The sequence below is a fragment of the Lygodium microphyllum genome, chromosome 11 (genome assembly GCF_053477565.2).
Source record: "Lygodium microphyllum isolate KBCC chromosome 11, Lygodium_microphyllum_v1.1.10, whole genome shotgun sequence".
Lineage (NCBI taxonomy): Eukaryota > Viridiplantae > Streptophyta > Polypodiopsida > Schizaeales > Lygodiaceae > Lygodium > Lygodium microphyllum.
In genome coordinates this window covers 69,277,817-69,301,334 of record NC_141145.1, presented here as the reverse complement: position 1 = coordinate 69,301,334, position 23,518 = coordinate 69,277,817, and the positions used below count along the sequence as shown (strand labels likewise).

Below are 23,518 nucleotides of genomic sequence, written 5' to 3'. Positions count from 1 at the left end.
CACTCATGTGTTAGCTTGTTGTTGATCTTTCTCAGGTCATCCAATTGTGACGTTGCCTCCTCATATGAGATACCAATGTCATGGATAGTGTCTTGCATTGAAATAATTTGATTGTTTTGTTGAATTATAGTGTCATTCAGCTGTACCACTTGTCCTATGAGCTATTGTATGTGAAGTTGATGTGTATTGTTTACTGCAGCACAGAGGAACGGAAAATGGAGCAGAAGTGCGGGAAAAATGAAAGAAGGAGATAACCAAAAAGGCACAGGACAAAGGAAGGAAAAGGCGCCCTGGATGGAGGTCAGACCCTGAAAATTTGAATGACGGTGTCGCCTCGAGAAAAGAAAAGAGTCTCGAGGTAGAGCTCCGTAGCTCCCCTCCATGTATCGATCACATCATAACAAATTTTTATGGTTGCTTGGCAAGTTGTAAATAGTTTGAACGCCTAATCATTGAGTTGCCTAGTGTAACCAAGCAACCCATTTTCACCCTCGCACACATACTTTAGCAAATTTGTGATTATTGAGAAAGTTGGAGGTCTATTGTTTAAGGGGTCAATTGGGTAGATTCCCCCATCAACCCACAAGTCCACATGTTTCAATCCCGTTTGCCTATAACTCTGCAAAACTTGAGGGTTAACACTGGTACGTTGGATTCTTTTGAATAATGGGGCGTATTCAATCTCTACCTCAATATGCAGCTCCTTCTTTCATGTGTTCATTTTACTATTAATAGAAATGGGGAGCCTACTTGGTTGTCATAAGAGGTTGAGTGGAGATGCACAGAGAGAGGCACACAAAGGTGCCAAGGGAAAGGAGGGTGTAAGTAATTCACTCTATTAATGAAGGTTGCATAAACACAAAGAAGAGGTCACAATAGAGCCATGAGAGAGTATAGATATGGGGAAAAATAGCTCAGAGGGTAGGGATGTCCAAGACTTTTTGTATTTTAGACATTTCTATTTTACCTCCAAAAACATTTCCAAAAAACACAAAATTTGACTAGTTGGTTTTTTTTTTGACCAAAAACTAGAATATAAAAATCCCCAAAATATCTTTTAAAAAAATTTTGAAATTTTATTTTCCTTATTCTCGATTAAAAAATCAATTACCTCGTATCTACTAATCATTTTGCATTGAAAATGAAGCACCACACTCTCGTAACTAACTCCTTTTTGAATATAAAATTTGGTTGAAAAAGACTTCTTGAATGAGGAGAGAGAAGGAATCTGAGTATATCTTTGTAGATAATATAAAAAAAGCAAAACGAGATTGCAAAAAAATGGAGAGAGAAGAGGATTATTTTACTATTCTTCTCTCCTTTTTTCCTTGTTTTAAGGAGGAGAGCAGGGGGGGGGGGGGACTAAAAGGCCCATTTGTGAGTTCATTTTTTTCCTAGTGTGCTCTAATACCACTTGCCAAGATGAGGACTTAGAGATGAGAGAAGAGAGTGCAAAAGAGAGAGAAAAGAGGAGAGAGAAATACTAGAAATATAGGAGAGAGGTGAGAGAAGCCATGGAGACGGTGAGAGAGAAGGTAAGATAATGAGACGATAATCTGTATATAATGAGTTGGTGAAAATTTGCAAGTCTCAACACCTTATATATCTATGCCAATGTGACATGGTATTTTTTAATAAACCACACTAAAATAATATCTCTTTCTAGCTTGTTACATGATGGCAAATATATTTCAAGATATAGGAAAATTTATGGTGAAAAGTTGGATTTTTATGGGGTTTCTCTAGACAATATGAGACAATATTTTGTGTGATTTGTAGTGCATGAGCTGCAGCTACACATAAAGCAAAATTATCTGAAAGATGCTAGTTGGAATGAGTTCAAGAAAGCTTTAAAGGAGGAGTTTTGTATTGAAGATACATATTTGGTGACTTGCAAGACTTTCATGAAGTGGGTTATGAAACCCACTAAAGGTATTGCGACTATAGAGCTTTTGCATGAACTTCATCATAGATTTGGGTAATTGGATCCTGCAAAGTAGTAGGCTCTTGAAACTAAGAGTATAAAATTGTTCTTACAGGCCGTAAATCCTACCTTACGGTTAAGCTTAGAAAAACTTTTGGAAGATGAGACTACTAAGCTAGGTTTAAAGATTGAATGGCAAGATGTCAAGGATGATGTCTCTATGCTAGTTAAGAGATGGAGAAGACGTGCTAAGATGCATGTTGGACCTATGCTTTTGGCCACCATTAGTAAGGTTATAGAGCATGTCGAAAAACAACCTGCTTCTACCACTACTCCAGTTAAAGATAATGGAATGGATGAACTAGTTAAGGGTATGCATGATTTGCAATTGAAAATTTCAAATGATTTCAAGTTATTGCACCAAGAGCCCTGATGCAAAAACAATTTGTATGTCAATGTGTGACAATGCAGAACATTGAGTGCATGGATTGCGTGAATTACAAAGACGTGTTGAAAAAGAACTTGATTTTCTTTAGAGATGGCAAGATCCATTTGCATGAGATTGGTGTACCATTTACTCCCAGATTTGGAAAGGGTGGATGCAAAAGTTAATGGATGAGATGGTTATATGGAATGTATGTAGCAATGAAAGATGCTACTTTTAATATTCAAATTGAGAAAATTCATGGTTATGTTGTTGTTTTTTTGTGAGCAAGCTAAAGTTTGGTCACATGCAATGCATTGAAAAGGGCAATAGAGAAAAAGTAGGAACATGCAAAGTCTAAGGGGAAATAGTTAGGATACAAATTGCAATCAGGCATTGAAATTGTAATGCATTTGAAAAAGATTCTTAAGAAGTACATCCCAAAAAGCAAAGTTGAATTCACTCTTGGTGAGATTCTTGGCATTCCTAAGATAGAATTTCATGAGAAAATCATTAATATTATCAAGAGAAAGAGGTAGTTTGTTGGAGAGTCTATGCATACCATGATATAGGGTGAAGAAGAGCTTGGTTTATAAACTATTTAGACAATTCAGGAAGACAATGGAGGTGCTATAATTGAATTTGCTAAAACTGAAAATACCATTGTTGATGATGGAAAGCCGATTGAAATGTCTGAAAAAGTTGTATTTTACAGCAATTCACAAAGGGGAGTGAGATAGATGTACTATAGTAATGAGGAGGCTTTATGTATGATACCTAGAAGTCATTACATACACAATCATTGGGCTTGCGACTACAAAGACAATTGTCAAGATGGGGATCTTGGAACTCCTTATATTGCACTAATTGATCATGGTTCAAAAGATTAATGTCATGGTTCATAGCTTGTATGAGAACATCAAATGACCAATAGATGTTGATCGTGGATAGAGGATGAGGGCAACCAACAATTCTCTAGGGGATTTGTGTGCAACTTGCTCGAATGTTAAGGTTACTATAGGTGATGTTCAGGATATTTTTTGCGCGACTCATTTTCTTAACCCATTATTATTGGATAGACGTACATCATTGTTGTACGTATGGAGGCAAAAGTTTTACATGATATATCAATCTATGCACGGATCAAGAGTCAAGATGGTAAGAGGACTATTCAAAAATTTTTAAATTTTTATTAATCATGCCAATATCATGATACATTGAGAGATTATCCATTGCCCCACTGAATGTAAAATAATTCAAAGGGATTTCAATGAGAGGCATTGTAAAGCAGGACTATGATGGTGCTAATTGGGAAAAGCTCTCACCTCATATAGTAGGCTAAGGTGCTTTTCTTCAAGTTTTATTGGATTTTCACCAAGAAGTTCAGTATGCTTTCAGAGAGTTGAGAACATGAATAGGGCTACAAAGCAATATGTTTTTAAGGCTGAAAAAGATATAAGAAGGCATGGATTATTAACTGCAGATGAATGTATTTTTGGCATATATGATGGGTTGTCTTATGTGGATATATTGGCTGAACTTTTAGCCATGCTAAAATATGAGCAAAAATCTAAAAATGGAGTGATACAAGTGTGTCTGTTGGACATGTACTGTTATAGCTGACTTTATTATGCAAGAGAGCCCATGCTCAAATGACATGGCTAAAGCTAGGGTCAACAAGCCTCAACTAATCATATTGTTATGATGCACCATTCATTAATCACCTTACAATTGTAAGCACTTGCATCTTCTTAGCTTGTTCTAAAAAAGCTAGGTCTTATAGTGTAATTGCACTTTTAAATTTTGAAATTTGCCTCTAAATAAAAATTAAGGGGTGAGAAAACCTTCAAACTTTGAAGAAACCTTCAAAAATCCTCATTTTATCTACTAATTTTTCTTTCAAAGGTTTTTCACTTTTTGTGAGCGAGGTGTAGAGCTTGGGAGTTATGCCAATTGTGCGAAGTGCAAGCAACGAGCCTTAGCTAAAGCACTTGCATCTTCCTAGCTTGTTCTAAAAAAACTAGTCTTTTAGCATAATTGCACCTTTAAATTTTGAAAATTGCCTCTATACTTAAAATGAAGAGGTGAGAAAAACTTGAAACTTTCAAAGATTTTAGTATAAAAACCTTCAATATACACATTTTACGTCTTAAGTTTCCTTTGGGAGTTTTTTAAAAAGTTCTTTTTCAAGCATTGCTGTTATTGATTTGATTGAAATTGTGTAGTCTCTCTAGTGAAGCCACTTGAGGAAGAGCAGCAAGTGCTTTTTAGAGCCATTGCACCTTTAAATTTTACAATTTACATCTAAAACAAAATTTAAGAGATGGAGAGTTGGGGTATCAAAACCTTGAAATGCCAGCATTTTACTTCTTCAATTATTCAGTGAAATGTTTTTTTTTCACTTTGAACTTTTTGGACCAATGCTTGGTACAGAAGGAAAATTCCCACTCTAATTTCTTTGCTGAGGCCAGCTGAGAGGTAGAGCAGCTGGTGCTACTGCAGTGAGTGTCCACTAAGGAAGCTGCCGAGAGTAGCACCGAGTGTGTACTAAGGAAGCTGCCGAGATGGCTGCTTGAAAGAACACCCTCAGATCTTCTGAGCTTGTAGCACCATGGCTGCCACCCTGCCGACCATGAAGAAACTCAGAGAGGACCTCTCCCGGAGGCCCCTTCTTGTGAAAGTACTCGGTCTCCTCCTGCTCTCCTGCCTCTGTTTCTACGTGGGCAAGCGATGGGCTACCAGATACGAAGAGATAGTGGTCTACGGTGGCGCATCTCCTTCTTCTCCAAGCGAATCTCATGTATCAATTGTGGACCTCGGCGAGACATATGAATCAGCAGGGGGCAATGGGTCAGTGGTGGATCCCGGGAATCCAGCTCCAGATTCTGCCCCCGTGCCTCCCCCACCCCCTGAGATGCTTGTCTCACCCTCTGGGGTCTTGCAGGAAGATGGGTCCATCGTCACGATAGAGTTCCCAATGGATGAACCGGCTCCTACGATGGAGGGCGATGACGCCTCGGATCTTTCTTCTCAGAGCAGCTCCTCTGCCTCGCCCAGCGGAGGTTCAGGGAAGCCCAAAAAGTTGAAGTTCAAAGTTTGCCCCCCAAGCACGAAGGAGTACATCCCTTGCTTAGACAATGTGGCAGCCATCAAACAGCTTCCCTCGACAAAAAAGGGTGAGAAATGGGAGCGCCACTGCCCTCAGCAAGAAGGGGATCTGTTCAACTGCCTGATTCCTGCTCCACGGGGTTATCGATATCCGATTCGTTGGCCCAAAAGCAGAGATGAGGTATGCCCTTCTATTCACACCCTGTATGTGGCGCCAAGTATACTCTGTGTGTGTGGTATGGAGATAACCTCTAGTGTGCAAGGTACCCCAGCCATGAGCTAATTTTGCTTCCACATTTTTTTCCATCTTTGAGTTCTATGAAAATATCAGCATTCATTGTCATGATCTTTCCCCTTATGAGAGAACATCTATAGCCCACCTTTTGTTTTTGCATGTTTTCGTCAGGAGGGATATTTTTGGCATATACATTTGTTATCCTCTCCTTGAATATGAAGAAGACACAATCATCACAAGCTGCCCCTGTGCTCAAATATGTGGAGCATTGTGCTGTACATGTGCTTGAACAGAAAAATGCAGACTTGCTCAACCCCTGACAGGGCCAAATACAACATTGCCTATATGAAGTCAACTAACACCTAGCAACTCCTCTGACTTTTGCAATGATAATCAGCCTTCAAAAGTGCATTGAAAATCTTGCATATTACAAGAATGACTTAATAGGATAATAACAGGTCAAACCAGCTTCATAGCAGTAAAACACCACAGTTTTGGAATGTATTGGCCACTTGCACTAAGTTCAACTCTAGCAGTAACATCCATCCAATACCATAGTTGCATCACCTGGTTTTCCTTGTACCCTTGTATAGTCATAGGCCTTAATTTCATTGCCATTTTCATTTTCTATCACTTGATAATCATATCCTTTCATGCACATGATGTACATAGTGTTTTGGTCATTTTGGCCTATTCAAAGATGTCAATATAGTCTTCTCTCAATAGACACATGCAAAAGAGAGAATAACAAGAGATCCCTCCAGCAAACCTTCCAAACAAGCGGAAGAAAAATTGGGCGTGCAATTGCCGAGAAAGACCATCCAAAATACTTGAGCTTTTGGGGAAAACCAAAGTAGATGCGGAAGTGTCTCATTTACACATTAGTATCGATGGCAATAGGAGACAATACCATGCTTTCCCAATTTTGTGACATAGGAAACACTTCAATAATGCATCTTAGATTCAATTTGAACTAGCCAAAAGATTTATCTAGGTGCCACAAATCATTACCATGCTTATCAATCTAAGGTGAAGGTAAATACTTGTGTATAATTTCATGGAGGAATTTGTTTCAAAGAGATAGGATGACATCCTAGGGTATTTTGGTTTAATTTCCAATTCACCATTTTGTCATTTTCAACCTTCAAAGGCACCGACAAATAAGTTGCAATGTATGAAATCTTTTTCCCAAATGGATTTGTGATGTATATGAGGTGCACGAGGGCAATATGCAACTAGAAAAGATAAACTCTTGGCTGTCCTCATTAACTACACATCACTCCAACTTATGAAGTTCTTGAATATTTTGCAAGGTAGCGATGACACTTTCCACCATTATATCCATCACAACTAGGCATGACAAAGTATATACAATCTTGCCAAACTATTACGAGGGCAACGAGAACTAAGCAAGGACAAGGATTATTGCTGCACAACTTACAAGGAATTAACTTGAAGAAGAAGAAGAAGAAGAATAACTTGATACTCTTTTGTAAGATAAAAAAATTACAACAATATACTTCTTGATATAAGATTGCTACAAGATAAGACCTCGATACAAGACAAGATCAAAGACAAGACAAGATAAGAACTAGAGATACACGGCTTGAATTGGAATTGGAGAGGACTTATTACAAGAATCTCACAACTGGTATTGGCAAGACTGAAGGGCTTGTAGCCCAAGGCCTTTATTTATACTAAGGTTGAGGAGGCTAAGGAGCAGCTTCTATTCATGACATCATTGATGACATACGCATTGTTGACTTAGTTGATGACATAAGTAATGTTGATGTAAGCATTGTTCTAGAATCTTCTAATGAATCTTCAAGAACCTTCTTAGAATCTTCTAAAAATCTCTAGAACTTTCTTAGAATTTTCTAGAACTTTCTTGAATTTGCTAAATGTTTCTAGAAGATGCTAAGTTTCTTGGTGTCCTTGACAATAGTGGGAGACGTAGCCCCACTTGACTTTCCAGGGGGAGTGAGGTAGCCATGGCTTGCTATAGTTTCTTAGCTAGGAGACCTTGGGCCTTAGTATGACACTCCTTATGTACATGGCCTGATCTTTGGGAGTGTGTGCAAAACCTTTTCTTTTCAGGGAGTTGTTGCTAGATGGGTTTGGTTTCTTTGGTATCTTTAGTTCTATCTAAAGAAGGGGTGTCACTCTTGGTTTGTTTTGCCTTCCCAACTTGAGTGTTCTTGCCACTTCTAGTGTTTCCTTTTGTAGAAGTGGATACTAGACTTCTCGTTGAATAGGAAAATGGCTTTTTTTGTGGACTTAGTCATGGAGCCTCCCGTTACGTAAGAACTGGCGTTCAAACTCATAGAAGGTTGGCAATTGGGGAAATAAAATGACGTGTTGCATAAAGTGGAAGTACTTAGAAGCAACTTGTTTAAGAAAAATGTAGCCTCATTGTCATCAGACTTCGGGGAGCCAATAGTGGCGAACTCAGTGAGTAATCGCCTATATTTGGCCAACTTGACTTTTAGATCATCCCCTTAATAGAAAACTCATGTAGCTCATAATCAAGATTGATGTGTTGGGTTTGATCTCTCACCATATAGTAGTCAAGGAAATGACTGCAATGATTAAAGGCTAGGGGAAAATGCTGTAATTGGGAATGGAACTTCGGAAGTAACCCTTGCATCAACTTGATATTTGTTGTAGCATGTTGAGCTCTCCATTGACAAATGTGGTTAGGGTGGGCCAGTTGACATGGGCTTTAAATCAACTACTAGGTCCCAAAGACCCTAAGATTCAAGCAGTTGTTGCCTAAGGTTAGACCAAGTAGTGAAATTCAACCCGTTAAAAAGAGTCTTATCCGTGAAGGCATTCTTGGCTACAACAACAAGAGTGGGTGTGTTGTTGAGGGAGGAATAATTGTTGAGTAGAAAATGCATTCCAAACTTAATTAGCTCTTAATTACACCAGCCCCAAAACTCAAAATTACCAAACTTTTATTAAAAAGAAATGTGATCCTAGAGAATGCCAATGTCTCATAAGCCAAACCCTAATTTGGGAGGACCCGTCCATCTATAAATACACAGGCTGCCCACCACTTAGTGTCAATCTTGTTTTTGTAGTTTGTAGGTGCCATCTCTTTGTTGTCCATAGCTCGTTCTTGGAGGATATCTTAGTTGAGCTGCTGCTCACTATTGTCCATCATTGGACCCTAGTTGTCTAATCCCTTAGCTATTGTTGGTGAGATTGTTTGAAGCTTGCTGTCATCACTAGAACAACTACGTTTATTATTGTAGATCATGTTCCAGCTTGCGTTTATCCTCTCCTTGCAGTCGCCAACTTTTGACGTCATCAACGAGCCATGTGTGTGCTATACTAGCACTACCTTCAATGTTAAATAGCAAGGCATCAAAAATCGATAGCTCGATGGTTGAGCGTGCAAGCTCATTTAACTCATCCCAATCTTCCTGTTCCATGTTTGCGGGTTTTGCCCCTTTGGTCTTAATCGGCTTTGCTTGCTTCTTCTGCAATAGGATATTTTAGCATTGTTTTTGCCAGACTGCAAAGTTATGTGCTCCTTCAAGCTTCTTAATGTGCATGAGATTACTGCTGTCACTATTGCCAGCCATGATTTTCAGCCCAAATGTGACCAAAAAATTCAGCAAATGCAGGCCCAAACTGTCACACAAGTGACCAAGGTACAAACAAGTACCAACCAGTAATAAATGACCACGTAGAAGCAGAAATTTCAGATCTATAAGTAAATTTTCAGAAACACCAAACCATGTGCTACAACATTCCACAACTGATTACAGCTGTTCCAAGGGCAAATACATCACATTACATGAGAAGTCCCAAATTTTGGCTGCAATTTCTGTTGTACATGCACCTACAAGCACAAAATTTCACACGCACGGTCAAAAACCCCAAAATTTTGTGCTCAAAGCATCAACCATACATCTGTACTGTCTCTGTCATGCATAGAACATGCCAATTTCACCAAGATAGAGAAATTTCAGTAAAACTCCTAAGTTTCACTAACCGATTTGTCCCAATTGCATTAATACATGTTCCCGAAAGCATAAAATGGGCAATATTAGCAAAATTTCACAAGATTTTGTGAAAGCCCCTAATTTTTGGGCCTAAATCTGCACAAATATGTGCACTGTGCTTGTGCGCGCAAACCCCTGTTAGGAAAGAGGGGTAAAAAAACTGATTTTCCCTTTTTGTTAAAAAAAAAAAGAAACGTGACCCGGGGGGGGGGGTCCGTTGACCCGCCTAGTCGCCGCTTGGTCGCCTGCTGGTTCGGTCGTCTCGTCAGCTACAGTCTTGTCTGGTCGACTGTCTGCCAACTGGTCATCACGCAGCTTTGTCGTGTGGTGTTGCACACCTGCTCCCCCACTCGACTGGTCATTGACTGTCCACTCCTCCAGTGAAGTCTGCGTCACGTTGGTCATCGCTAGCTCGTTTGACCTACCCACTGTGTAGTCTGAACTGGTCGATTGCCTCTCCTACATGCGACCCTGCCTGCGACTCTCCTGCACTTGTCAAGTGCTTCGTCTCGAGAAGCGTGTACTCCTTGCCACTCTGATATCAGTTTGTTGAGCTTCAGTGCAAGGATCGAGACACATAGTGCTTACTAGCAGTAGAGAGAGTGAGAGAGAGAGAATGCAGAGTAGTGAGGAGAGTGAACACAATTTTTGGGTACAATGACGAGTGTACCACTTTAGGTTTTAGATAGATATATATTTGAAAGTACAAGTGCTAAGGTTGTGTTCACACCCATGCATATATAAAAGGCACGAGGGCCCTTTATTCCCAACAAGTGGATGATCATTCGAGATACATGTGGGTTATTTCCTCAAGCATAAGTCCAATGCTTTCATATATTTCTGCGCTTGGATGTTGCTGGTTCATAATCAGACGGGTCATCGTATTGGTTGCACGAGGAATGATAGCGGTGGTGAGTTCATCTCCCACGAGTTTTCTGAGTTTCTACATCAACCTGGTATCTCTCGCTAACTTATCGCTACGAACTCCCCCTCTCAGAATGGAGTAGTAGAGTGTAGGAACCAAACAGAAATGGAAATGGCACGTGGATAACTTCTTTAGTTAATTCATACTAGGCCAGACTTAGCTTACTCAGTCAACATTCTTAGTCAGTATTTCATAGAAGCTAGGATGTCACATTGGATTGCATATCTTTGTGTGTTGCATTATTTACAGTGTACTTATTCTTATGGCCTTACTTATGGTTTTAGTTTATGTTTGCAGGGGTACATTGATTTTGATAGGGCAGGAGATCCTAACACTCTGCGTTCCCATGGCAGCTATCTCTTCACCTTGGTGGGCACGGCCTCCATTTCTTGGTCTAGCCGTAAGCAAGAGATGGTGGTAGCTTCCACGGCTAAGGTTGAGTATAGGGCTCTCTTTGATGGCACCACCGAGGCCATCTACGTGAGAAACTTATTGGCGGTACTTCACTTCCCTTGTGACTCTCCCACCGTTGTCTATTGCGACAACCAGAGTGCCATTGCCCTTGTGGGCAATCCGATCATCACACCATGGACGCGGCAATGGGAGTCTATTTCCACTGTTCTAGAGAGCAGGTTGAGCTAAGCACTATCCGCCTAGAGTTTGTGCCTTCATTAGACAATTTTGCAGACATTTTAACCAAAGTGGTCAACTGGCCGGTTCTTTAGTACCTTTTACCGAGGATTGGCTTGGATACACCCTCCCCTACTTCTTCAAATTGATAGGGAGAGGGTGCTTCCCTCTTGCTTTCCCTTCTAGTTTAAGAGGGGATGACTACTTCTCTTGATAGTGACAATGATGATGCTTACAATTTTTAGACATTCATTCATTTATTCTTTTGTATTGTACTTATGGACATTTGTAACTTCATCTGCGCTATCAGGATAACATGATTTTAAAAGGGCACTTAGGCAAGTGAATAATTCCCCTGTGAGGGCATTGTTTAAGTGGCACCATTGCATTGCATTTTGCGTTAAGTATGATATCTTGTACCTCCCTTTGCATTACCCCATGCATTGACATTTTGTTTATGTAAACATGCATCTTGCTGGGATAAAGGCTTGGTTTAACCCCCCGTGTATAGTACATGCACATTGTTCATGTGAATGCACCCTTACGTGTCCTAAGTATAAATACATCTTATTCTTTGTGTACCAACACATGGCTGGTACACTCTTATTGAATCGTACTTGACTCTACTCTCTCTCTCTCTCTCTCTCTCTCTCTCTAGCCAACACACTTACGCTTACTCCTCGAACTTCTATCTCTCTCAACTGAGCTCCCTAACAATTGGTATCAGAGCGTCAGGTTTTGCACGCTTCTCGATATCTGACGAGATCAACTAACGTGTTGACGAACAACATCAGATAGTTCGAGTCCCTAACGAACAACAGTAGATAGTTCGTGCTCCTGGCGTCTGGTGTGTGAGCCCTTGGCATCCAATGTGTTGGACAGTAGATGAGCAGGGCTAGGGGACTAGTCGGGTGCAGTTGACTATTGCACGACGCTGTTGTACGAACGACGACTGGCAGGCGACAACGAGCTGATGACGGGCAAGTGTAACTGGCGGATGGCGTGAGACAGGCACGGACAGTTAGACAGGCGCTGTGTGAGGCTGCAATACGCATGACAAGATGGGTAACAGGAAACGAGTCCAGCATGTGGTGAGGAGACGGGTCCAGCGCGTTGTGGACGCCAGCTACATAGTCGCGACCCATGCCACTGGGTCAATAGACCCCCCTCCCCGTCATTTTTTTTTCTAAACATTAGGTTTTTCTTTAAAAAATCCCTTTTACCCCCTTTCCTTTGACGGCGTTCACGCGTGGAAGCACAATCTCTAGATCTGTGCAAATCTGGCCCGAAAAAATTGGGGCAGCATGTGGTGAGGATACGGGTCCAGCACCTTGTGGACACCAGCTGCATAGTTGCGACCCATGCCGGTGGGTCAATAGACCCCCCTCCCCGTCATATTTTTTTCTAAAAATCAGGTTTTTCTTTAAAAAATCCATTTTACCTCCTTTCCTTTGATGACGTTTACGCGGGGAAGCACAGTCTCTAGATCTGTGCGAATTTGGCATTAAGGGTTTAGATACAGGTTATGCAATATGGGAGAAGCTGAAAACTACTTATGAGATCACCACACTTGTTAATCAGGTGCATTTAATGTGCAAGTTGGTGAATATGCGACTGGATGAGTCAAAACCTGTAGCTAAGCACTTGAGTGCATTTATAGGGATTCTAAATCAGCTCAAAGATACAGGCGATCTTTTTGATCATGACACTGCTCGACTCTTGGGAGACCTTGGTGGTTTCACTCAACAATAACCCCAATCTCTCACATGATGGGTTGAGGGGTTCTATCTTGAATGAAGAAATTAGACGTAGGTCTAGTGGAGAAGGTAGCAACTTCGCTTATAATGTAAGAGGTAGGGCTGAAAGGAAGAATGCAAATGCAGGGCAAAGAAACAGGAGCAAGAGCGAAGAAAAAGAAAAGAGTGACATTACTTGCTATCACTATGGTCGGAAGGGCCACAAGAAACCTGATTGTAGGTATTACAAGAAGGAACAAGAGAGAAAGAAGAATGCAGGAGATAAAAAGAAGAAGGAAGATAAGACAGATGTATCTGAGGCAACTAAAGGCAAAGAAAAGGCCAATGTGGCCTCCAATGTGGTCATAGAGGAGCTTTCAGATATAGAGGTTGATGTATTATGTGCAGTTGATTTTGATGCCCTTGTATGTCACATGCAGGATATGCAGATTACCAAGGCTGATGTGATTGATGCACTCTTGTCAGTTGATGATGGTGTCACTGAGACTTGGATTGTAGACTTTGGTGCCTCTTTCCATGTGACTCCTTGCTTGGAGTGTTTTGCTATGTTCAATGCAGACAATTATGGAAAGGTGTATCTTGGAAATAACCATGCTTGCAGTATTGATGGGATTGGCATTGTACACTTGTCTTTAGACAATGGTCAAGAGCTTGTGTTGAAAGATGTCAAATATGTGCATGGCATTAAAAAGATTTTACTATCTGTTGGTCACCTTGACTTGCATGGCTACACCACACTGTTTGGTGGTGGTTTGTGGAAAGTGAAAAAGGGTTCCATGCTGATTGCAAAAGGAACCAAGAAGGGCACTTTGTATTGTTTGCACTGTAAAGCCTTCAATGGCAAGTTTCTTGCATTTGCTGAAATTTGTAGCCACTTGGAGGTATGGCATAAGAGATTAGGCCATATGAGCCAAAAAGGACTTGATGTTCTTACCTCTCTGAAGAGGGTTGATGGAAAAGGCTATAAACTTGACTTTTGTAATGAGTGCCAGTTTGGAAAGCAAATAAAAAATTTCTTTTACTCTGGTGTCTCTTGTAAGTCCAATGTCTTGGACTTAGTGCATTTTAATGTATGTAGCCAATAAATGTTGAAAATAATCTACGTCCAAATGTAGACCTAATTCTTGAAAATGTTGATCATTGGGTATGCAGGTCTACGCACGTAAGAAGGCAACCACATAGGTTTGATCCCTCCTTGGATTATGTGATGCATACAGATGAGGGTGAGACTCTTACATACAAAGAGACCAAGTCATGTGAATTCAGCAGTAAGTGGGAGCTAGCTATGTTGGAAGAGATTAAATCTCTATATGCAAATGATACTTGGGATCTTGTGTCATTGCCTAAGGGAAGGAAGCCACTTCCAAACAAATGGGTGTACGAAGTAAAGCCAGTTGATGGGAAACCCAAATAGAAGGCAAAATTGGTTACCAAAGGGTATGCACAAAAGGAAGGGATTGACTTCCAAGAGGTCTTCTCACTTGTTGTGAAGATGACCACTCTACGTGTGCTTTTTGCTCTCACTACTGTCTTGGACTTAGAGCTATATCAAATGGATGTAAAAACAACTTTCTTGCATGGTGACATTGATGAGGAAATCTACGTGAAACAGCCCGAGGGCTTTCTAGTTCTTGGATAAGAGCAAATGGTGTGTAAACTAAAATGCAGCCTGTCTGGGCTGAAGCACCATGGCAATGGTACAAAAAGTTTGACACCTTTATGCTATCTCATGAGTTTACACGCAGCCATGCTGATCATTGCTTGTATATGAAAAAGGAAACAGATGGTAGCCCCATCATTCTTGTTTTGTATGTGGATGATATGTTGCTAGTTGGGAAAAGAAAGACTAGCTTGGATGCTCTAAAAAATTAGTTGAAATCAGCCTTCTCCATGAAAGATTTGGGGAATACAGAGCATATTCAAGGCATGAGGATACATAGAGATAGAATGTAGAAATTGCTGTTTTTATCTCAAGAAAAGTACATTGAAAAGGTTTTGGACAGATTTAACATGGCTGAAGCTAAGCCTTTTGGGGTACCCTTACCTCCTTATCTCAAGCTTATCAAAGCCAATAGCCCAAAGATGACATGGAAGCAAATGCTATGAAGGGAGTCCCTTATGCATCAGCTTGTGGCTCTCTTATGTATGCTATGGTTGCTACTCATCCAGACATTGCTCATGAAATGGGAGTTGCTAGCAGGTTTATGTCAAATCCTGGAAAAACATATTGGGAGGTTGTCAAGTGTATTCTTTGATACCTAAAGGGTACACAAAGAAAGTGTATTTGCTATGGGCAGGGTGCACTTAGTTTGCAAGTTTATTGTGATGCAGACATGGCAGGTGACTTGGACACTCGTAGGTCCACCAGTGGGTATGTCCTCACAGTTGCTGGTGGGGCTGTGTCTTGGTGCTCAAGGTTACAGAACATCGTTGCACTCAATATCACTGAAGCTAAATACATATCTGTTAGAGATCATCGCCTGACCAGGACTGTACAGTCCAGTCAGCCGACCTGCCTGATTTTTCGCCCTGTTTCTTGGCTATTTATAGCCGAGGTTTTCAGCAGTCTCCCACACTTTTCTACTCGTAGATTACAGACTGGTGGCACGCGCAGATTCCGTCTCTGTTCGCAGATTTTTGACAGGAGACAGTGCAGACTGCAGCGGACTTCGAGATGAACAGTAGGTTGCATCGCCGAGGTGGAGACACGCAGTCCAGCCCATTGCGCCCGTGTACATATTTGCATATCTTTGTATACAACACACTTTATACAGCAGATCTTCATCTTCCACTGTCTCTCTCTCTTTTTTCGTAAAAGGTAATTGTATTAATTACGAAAAAAATACAAGATTACTTGATTACAAGATACTGTCTCTCTCTCTCTCTCTCTCTTCTCTCTTTGCGTTCTCTCTCTTAGTCCTACGCTTCCGTACCGCTGCACTCTGACATGGTATCAGAGCAGTGTTGAAGGGCTGACTGAGTGAAGAACCAACCTGAAGAGGAGTTTCTATTGCGACACAAGGTTGCGTTTTCAGCGTTTGAGGGCAGGCAGGAGGGCTGCGCCTCGGAACAAGGTTGAAGTGAGAGTGGGCGCGTAGGAAAGGAGTCCAGGTGGTGGATTTGCTGCTGTTTTCTGCTGGTTGACGAGGAGAAAGTTTGAGTTTTCAGCTTTCAAGTGCAGGTTTTGCTTTTTCATCGCCTCCAGCGGGTGAAGAAGTTTCAGGACGCGGAAGAGCCCTAGCAGGCTGAGTTTTTACAGTCAGAGGGGGCTGCTTTTGCGTTTGTGAAGGCATTACAGGTGAAGATGTCTACAGAGATTGACTTGGAGTTCCAGACGATTATGGACCGGAAGGTGCCTATCTTACCGGCTCTTCCCGCAGATCAGAAGCTCGATGGCGACAACTACTGCATCTGGCACGTCATGATGTTGGCCATCCTTGAGTCCTATGATTTGGCGGAGCTTGTATAGGAGGAGATCGACCGGCCCTCGGTAAGAGATGAGTCCAAACTCTCTTCCGATGCTCGTGCGGAGTTGGCCAAAGCTCAGTCTCACTGGGACAAACTGAATGCTAGGATTCGTTCCTTTCTTTTTCTGTCTTGTACTCCAGCCATGATAGCTTACTCGAGCACTTGACGGGGGCTCGGGAGATATGGCTGAAGCTTGATCAGATGTACAACCGGATGACCCTTATGAAGCGGGTTTCTTTGGAGGTTCAGATGCGGACCTTGTCCGTAAACAAGTCTTCTTCGTTGCGGGAGCATATCAACAAGCTTAGACAGCTTCAGATGCAGGTTCAGAATGCGGGGAAGCCAATTTCCTCCGAAGACATGGCGATCACACTATTGTCCCAGTTGCCGCCACGATTCGGTACTTTCTACTCCGCCCTTATTGCTTCGGGGCGAGAGTCTACTCTTCGTTGGGAAGAGTTGGTTCCTATGGTCTTGGACCAAGAGGAACAACTAAAGGGACAAAATGCTTCCAAGTCGGAGGCACTGACAGGTCAAGCCTCTCAGAAGAAGGGGAAGGACCAAAAGAAGAAGAAGAGGGATAACAAGTCAAAGAAGGACAAGGACAAGGACAAAGAATCCACATGCCATATTTGTGGAAAGACTGGCCATTGGAAGAAGGATTGCCCTGACAAAGACAAGAAGGACACCAACAAGAAGGACACGAAGGATTCTGGAGCGGTGGCTGCACCCTCATCAGCTGCATTTCTTCATCTAGCTGTCATTGAGAACTCTTCACCGAATGCTTCTGATGCTGCGATGACGGCTCCCCAGGCTCGAGAGTGGATCGTTGACAGTGGTGCCTCCCGGCACATGACTCCTTCATCAGATGGTGTTGCCCAGTTGCGACCTTCGTGGGGGCAGGTTCTCATTGGAGATAGCTCTTCAGTGTCTATTGCAGAACGGGGTAAGATGCAGCTTATTCCAGATGGACGTGGTGGTACCCATACCTCCGAGGTCTTGCATGTACCAGGTTTAGGGTATCATCTTCTGTCAGTTCATAAGATTTACTCCCTTGGACTTTTGGTGGAGTTTGACAGTGATTCGGTGCGAGTCCTTGATCGTGGGTCAAGGAAGGTTCTATCATTCGGATATGAGGAGAACGATATCTATAAATTGAAGTCTTTCACCGCCCTCTCTACTCTTCTTCTTACCTCTCAGACATAGTTAGAGTTATGGCATGCTCGGTTTGGTCACCTCAACTATGATTATCTTCGGAGGGTGTCATGTGGACAGCTTGTTCGAGGGTTGCCGGATATAGTGGTGAGCCAGCAGCCATGTGTCTCTTGCATTCGTGGGAAGCAGCATAGGGATGCCATTCCCCACACAGCTTCGCGGCGGTCTACTTCACCGATGGAGCTTGTATCTACGGATCTATGTGGCCCTATGAGGAACGAGTCCTTGTGTGGGAGCTCATACTTCATGCTGATCGTAGATGACTACAGCAGGATGACATGGGCCTATTTCTTGGCATTGAAGTCAGAAGCTTTCTCCCACTTCAAGGATTGGCTTCTCTTTGAGGAGAACCGATCAGGCCGGAGATTGAAGACCTTGCGATCCGACAAGGGTGGTGAATTTGTTTCTAATGAGTTTGTTCGTTTTTGTGCAGATAAAGGTATTCACCAGGAGTTTGCTAATACCAACACTCCTCAAGAAAATGGCATTCTTGAACGGAAAAACCGCAGTGTGATCGAGATGGCGCGCACCATGATGGAGCACCGACAGACACCTTAGTTTCTGTGGGCCGAGGCTCTGGCTACTGCAGTCCATATCCTTAATCGATCCCCCACTTCGGCCGTTGATGGGATGACACCTTTTGAGGCTTACTTTGGGGCTAAGCCCGATGTTTTTTACTTTAGGGTCTTTGGGTGTGATGCCTATGTTCACATTCCCAAGGCTCACTGTGATAAATTTGAAGCAACTTCCCGAAGATAGGTATTTGTTGGCTACAGCTCCCATTCCCAAGGCTATCGATTGTATGATCCCGTCAAGCGGGATGTGTACACTAGTCGAGATGTGCGGTTTGTGGAGGTTCCGGCCATATCCACGGGTGAGGAGCATCCTGTTCTTGGAGATCCAGGGGAGAGTTGGGCTCCCGCTACAGTTCCTTTGGAGCCCGTGCCTTTTGATTTTGATTCTGTTTCTGACACAGAGTCTACTGTTCCACCGGTCACCCCCGAGGAGTTACCACCGGTGGATATCCCAGAGTCTTCAGTTGATGGAGAGCGACGAGGGGAGGTCCGGCCTCCTCCTCGTTGGGCCTGTGACACTCCGTGATTCAGGGATCGAGGGGGTCCCTGAGGAGTGGGGACCACAGGATGGTCCGCGGCGGTCCCGGAGACACCAGGCACATACTACGGAGCTTGTTTGCTCTAACTATTGTTTAATGACCCGTGTTATGCAGGATCGAGAGCCCACCTCTGTGAAGGAGGCTTTACAGTCCGCACCATGGAAGAAAGCTATGGAAGCCGAGTTGGAGGCTATTGAGAGGAATGGCACTTGGTCACTCGTGCCACGCCCCCCGAATAAGAAGGTGATTGGCGTCGAATGGGTTTTCAAGACCAAATACCTTAGTGATGGTTCTTTGGATAAGCACAAGGCTCGCCTTGTTGCTAAAGGTTTTGCACAACGCCCAGGGATTGATTGTCATGATACTTTTGCTCCTACTGCTCGTATGGCGACTATTCGAGCTGTTCTTGCCTTGGCTGGCCATAGGAGGTGGCCTGTCTACCAGTTGGATGTAAAGTCGGCCTTCCTCAATGGTGATTTGAAGGAGGAGATCTATGTCGAGCAGCCTCCTGGCTTTGGATCTTCAGATGGGAAAGTCTACAGGTTGAAGAAGGCCTTGTATGGCCTCAAGCAGGCTCCGCGTGCATGGAACGAGAAGATTGATTCGTTCCTTCATTCTTAGTTGGGATATCGGCGTTCTAAAGCCGATCCGCAGCTTTATGTTTACACTTCCGAGGATGGTTGTGTGCTTTTTGTGTTGTATGTTGATGATTTGATTATCACAGGTGATCATGCACGGCAAATCCAAGAGACGAAGTCAGCTTTACATCGGACGTTCTAGATGACGGACTTGGGTCTACTCCATTTCTTTTTGGGCCATGAGATTTATCAGTCTCAGAGGGATCTCTCAGCAGAGATATGTACAGGAGCTCTTGGTTTCTTTTGCGATGGAGGATTGTCGGACCCTTTCTACTCCTATGGATCCGAACTGGAAAGCCACTTCCCATTCAGCTTCTCCCATGGCGGATGCTTCCTGCTATCGTCAGTTGATTGGATCATTGATTTGGCTCCTCAACACTCATGTTGATCTTTGTTTTGCTGTTGGGCTCTTGGCAGGGTTTATGAGTGAACCTCAGACAGTGCATTGGCAGGCTGCTCAGAGGATACTTTGGTATTTGAGGGGGACGTCTGATTTAGGGATTCATTATCCCGCAGGGACAGATGGTCAGATCTTGTACTTGCAGGTTGGAGCGACTCGGATTGGGCCGGTGATGTGGACCACAGGCGGTCTACTACAGGTTACTGTTTTACCTTGGGTGCAGGTGTTATCTCATGGAGTAGCAAGAAGTAGCCCACGGTAGCCCTTTCGTCTACTGAGGCGGAGTATCGGGCCGCGTCTTCCACCACATGTGAGGCTGTGTGGCTTCGGAGATTGTTGGAGAAGCTTGGCTGCTCCCAGACTCGTCCTACTTTGCTGCAATGTGACAATGAGAGTTGCATTGCCTTGGCACAGAATCCTGTTTTTCATGCCCGGACGAAGCACATAGAGATCCAGTACCACTTCATCAGAGAGAAGCTTCTGGATGAGACCATCACTGTGGAGTACTGCAAGACGGAGGACAATCTTGTCGATTTGTTTACAAAGGCTCTTTCCCAGGCTCTACTTCGGAGACATTCCAGATCCCTCAGGCTTCTGCCTTGCCTAGGCTTTGAGAGGGGGTGTTAGAGATCATCACCTGACTAGGACTGCACAGTCCAGTCGGACTGCCACGTGGAAGTCTGACTGACTGCAGTCCTGTCGGCTGCATTTAATGCAGCCGACCTGCCTGATTTTTCGCCCTGTTTCCTGGCTATTTATAGCCAAGGTTTTCAGCAGTCTCCCACACTTTTTTGCTCGCAGATTACAGACTGGTGGCAAGCACAGATTCCGTATCTGTTCGCAGATTTCTGACAGGAGACAGTGCAGACTGCAGCGGACTTCGAGGTGAACAGCAGGTTGCATCGTCGAGGTGGAGACACGCAGTCCAGCCCACTGCGCCCGTGTACATATCTGCATATCTTTGTATACAGCACACTTTATACAGCAGATCTTCATCTTCCACTATCTCTTTCTCTCTCTTCTCTCTCTGCGTTCTCTCTCTCTCAGTCCTACGCTTCGGCACTACTTCACTCTGACAATATCAGCTACCGAAGCTTCTAAGGAAGCTATACGGTTGAGCAGACTTGCAGAGAATCTCGGCATGTCTATGGGTACTGTAGTTTTGGGATGTGATAGACAAAGTGTTGTGTATCTGGCTAAGAATGCCATGTATCATTCACGTACAAAGCATATAGATGTGCGATATCACTTCATCAGACAGATTTTGGAAGATGGTTAACTCACATGGACCAAGATCAAGATACAAGATAACCCTGCAGATGTTCTCACTAAAAGTCTAAACAAAGCTCAACACGAGCATTGCATACGACTAGTGGGAGTTGGTTAGTTAGAGGTTCACATCGGACCTTTAAGTGGGAGGTTGTTGGGTTAAAGGCCTGGTTTAACCCCCCGTGTATAGTACACATACATTCTACATGTGAATGTACCCTTACGTGCCCTAAGTATAAATACATCTTATTCTTTGTGTACCTGGTTGGTATACTCTTATCGAATCGTACTTGACTCTGCTCTCTCTCTCTCTCCAGCTGACACTCTCACACTCACTCCTCGAACTTCCATCTCTCTCAACTGGGCTCCCCAATACGTGTGCGCATTTTTTCCTTTTCGGTCTTTTGGAGTGGTCGACTCTGGATTCAACATATTCGTGGTATTGCGCATGGTAGTTTTTCCTAGCTTGCTTTGCTTGTCTTGCTTGCTTCATATATTTATTATATTTGTGTCACCCATATCTTAGCCATTTTCCTTTTATACCGACACCTAGTACTGGTAGGGATAGTGTGCCTGTTTTGTGAAGGTTTTGGGTTTGACCATCCCTTATCACTCTCCCATTTGGGGCACGGATACTTAATGTTAAATCTATTAAAACTACAAAGCCCTCCAAAGAAAAAAAAGAGCAAAAAGTCCATAGCTGATTCCATCCGCCTTTGTAGGGACTTGGTAGGCCAATGGGTAGCCGACGTGCACCCTTTGTCCGATGCCCTGGCCTATCTGGGGTGATCACTTGGGTTCTCTTGGTAAGATAACCATCGCTTTTGTAGTCTTAGTCCCATGCTCTGGCCTCTCTGGAGTGGTTACTTGGGTTCCCTTGGTAAGATAACCATCACTTTTGTAGTCTTAGTAGGCCATTGGGCAGCCAATAAGCACCTTTTGTCTAATGCTCTGGTTGCTTTGGGGTGGGACGCCTTGGGGTAAAAGATAAAGAAAAAAAGAAGGGCTTGGTTGGTCTACTTCTTGTGGCACTGCTATTGGGCTTGAGAGAGGGTGTTGAGCTAAAACTGCATCAGCTTCACTTAAACAGTCTCGAAACATGCTTAATTAAGGAAAAATCTTGTTTATTTAAAAAGAAATGCATTCTTAGAGAGTGTTTGTATCCCATAAGCACAAACCCACTTGGGAGGGCCCAAACTTTCTATAAATAGGTATGTTGCCCTTCATTTAGCCTTAATCTCGTTTTTGTAGATTTCAAGTATTTCAACTTGTTGCCCACACCTCGGACATGGAGGACATCGCGGTCCAAGCTGGCCATTGCTGTCTACAACAGTCTGGCCCCTGTTCTAGCCTACCACACATTGTTCGGGGTTGATTTGAGCATGGTGACTACTGCTGCTGGTTTTTTTTGCGTTTTTAGCGCGTCTCTCATGCAGCATACGTTTGCTGTTTTCTCTTTTCTGAAGTTAGTGTTTTTAGTCTCTCTCTCCTGCAACTTGCGTTTGCTATTTTCTCTCTCTTGCAGCCAGCATTTTTAGTCTTTCTCTCTCCTCACTTACATTTTTAGTCTTTCTTTGTCTTGCATTGTTGTCTACATCAGATTCAGCCTTTCTTGGTTGCGTTTGTTGGTATTCGACATTCGGAGGCTACCCTGCTATGATTCGGGATTCGTTCGGAGTACGACACACTCTCTAGCTCATTATCCTGCCTTGATCCTTGAGATACAGAAGTTCGAGGTACAATATTCATTGACTATATAGTGTGTTTGCTGCATGAGCATTGTATATTCAATAGTCATATCATTTCATTCATTCTTTGTGTTCATTGTCTTTGAGTTACCCTAACCCTAACTGTGTTTTTCTATTAGTCTATGCTTTGTTGTACGGTGTTTTTTGTGTTTCTATGTTAGGGTATTTCTTCACAGCCCCCCCTTCTCACCTCTTTATCTAAAAATCAACCACCTCCTTCAATATTTCCCTCTTGGGCTCAAGCTTGAAGCACCTTCAATACCTTCTCTTCCTCTCGAGTCTTCTCCCCCCTCTCCTATCCCTATCTCTCTTCCTCTTGCTCTCCCTTTCCCTATTCCTTTTCCTCACCTTCTCTTTCTCTCCTCTCCTCTCCTTCTCTTCCTCTTCTCTCCCTCTCCTATCCTTAATCCTCTTCCTCTTGCTCTCTTTTCCTTTCCCTTTCCCTCACCTCCTCTCTCTCCTTTCCCTCTCTCTCTCTCTCTCTCTCTCTCTCTCTCTCTCTCTATTTCATCTACCTCCCTTTTCCTCTCCCTATCCCTATCTATAATACCGAAGCCTCTTTATGAAGCTTTTGGTCTCTACACCACAAATCTTGTGAAGGCCTTAAGCAATGCAAATTGCTACCATTAGACTTGCAAGTTTTGTGGAAT

General features: G+C 43.0%; 1 protein-coding gene across 4 annotated transcripts in view; it reads left to right on the top strand.

The window, feature by feature from the left end:
* The first annotated feature begins 4,786 nt into the window (after positions 1–4,786).
* Positions 4,787–23,518, top strand: part of LOC148028923 (putative methyltransferase PMT12) — a 96,253-nt gene continuing 77,521 nt past the window's right edge. For 3 of the 4 annotated variants that reach the window (XR_015692344.1, XM_087687690.1, XM_087687689.1), the window contains exon 1: positions 4,787–5,637. Coding sequence is in view for 3 of the 4 variants with exons in the window: in XM_087687690.1 (XP_087543816.1) it covers positions 4,960–5,637 (678 nt within the window). In the remaining variant the exon portion in view is untranslated. Of the gene's footprint in view, positions 5,638–22,720; positions 22,857–23,518 lie in introns of all 4 variants that reach the window. The other variant, XM_087687691.1, reaches the window with a different exon arrangement.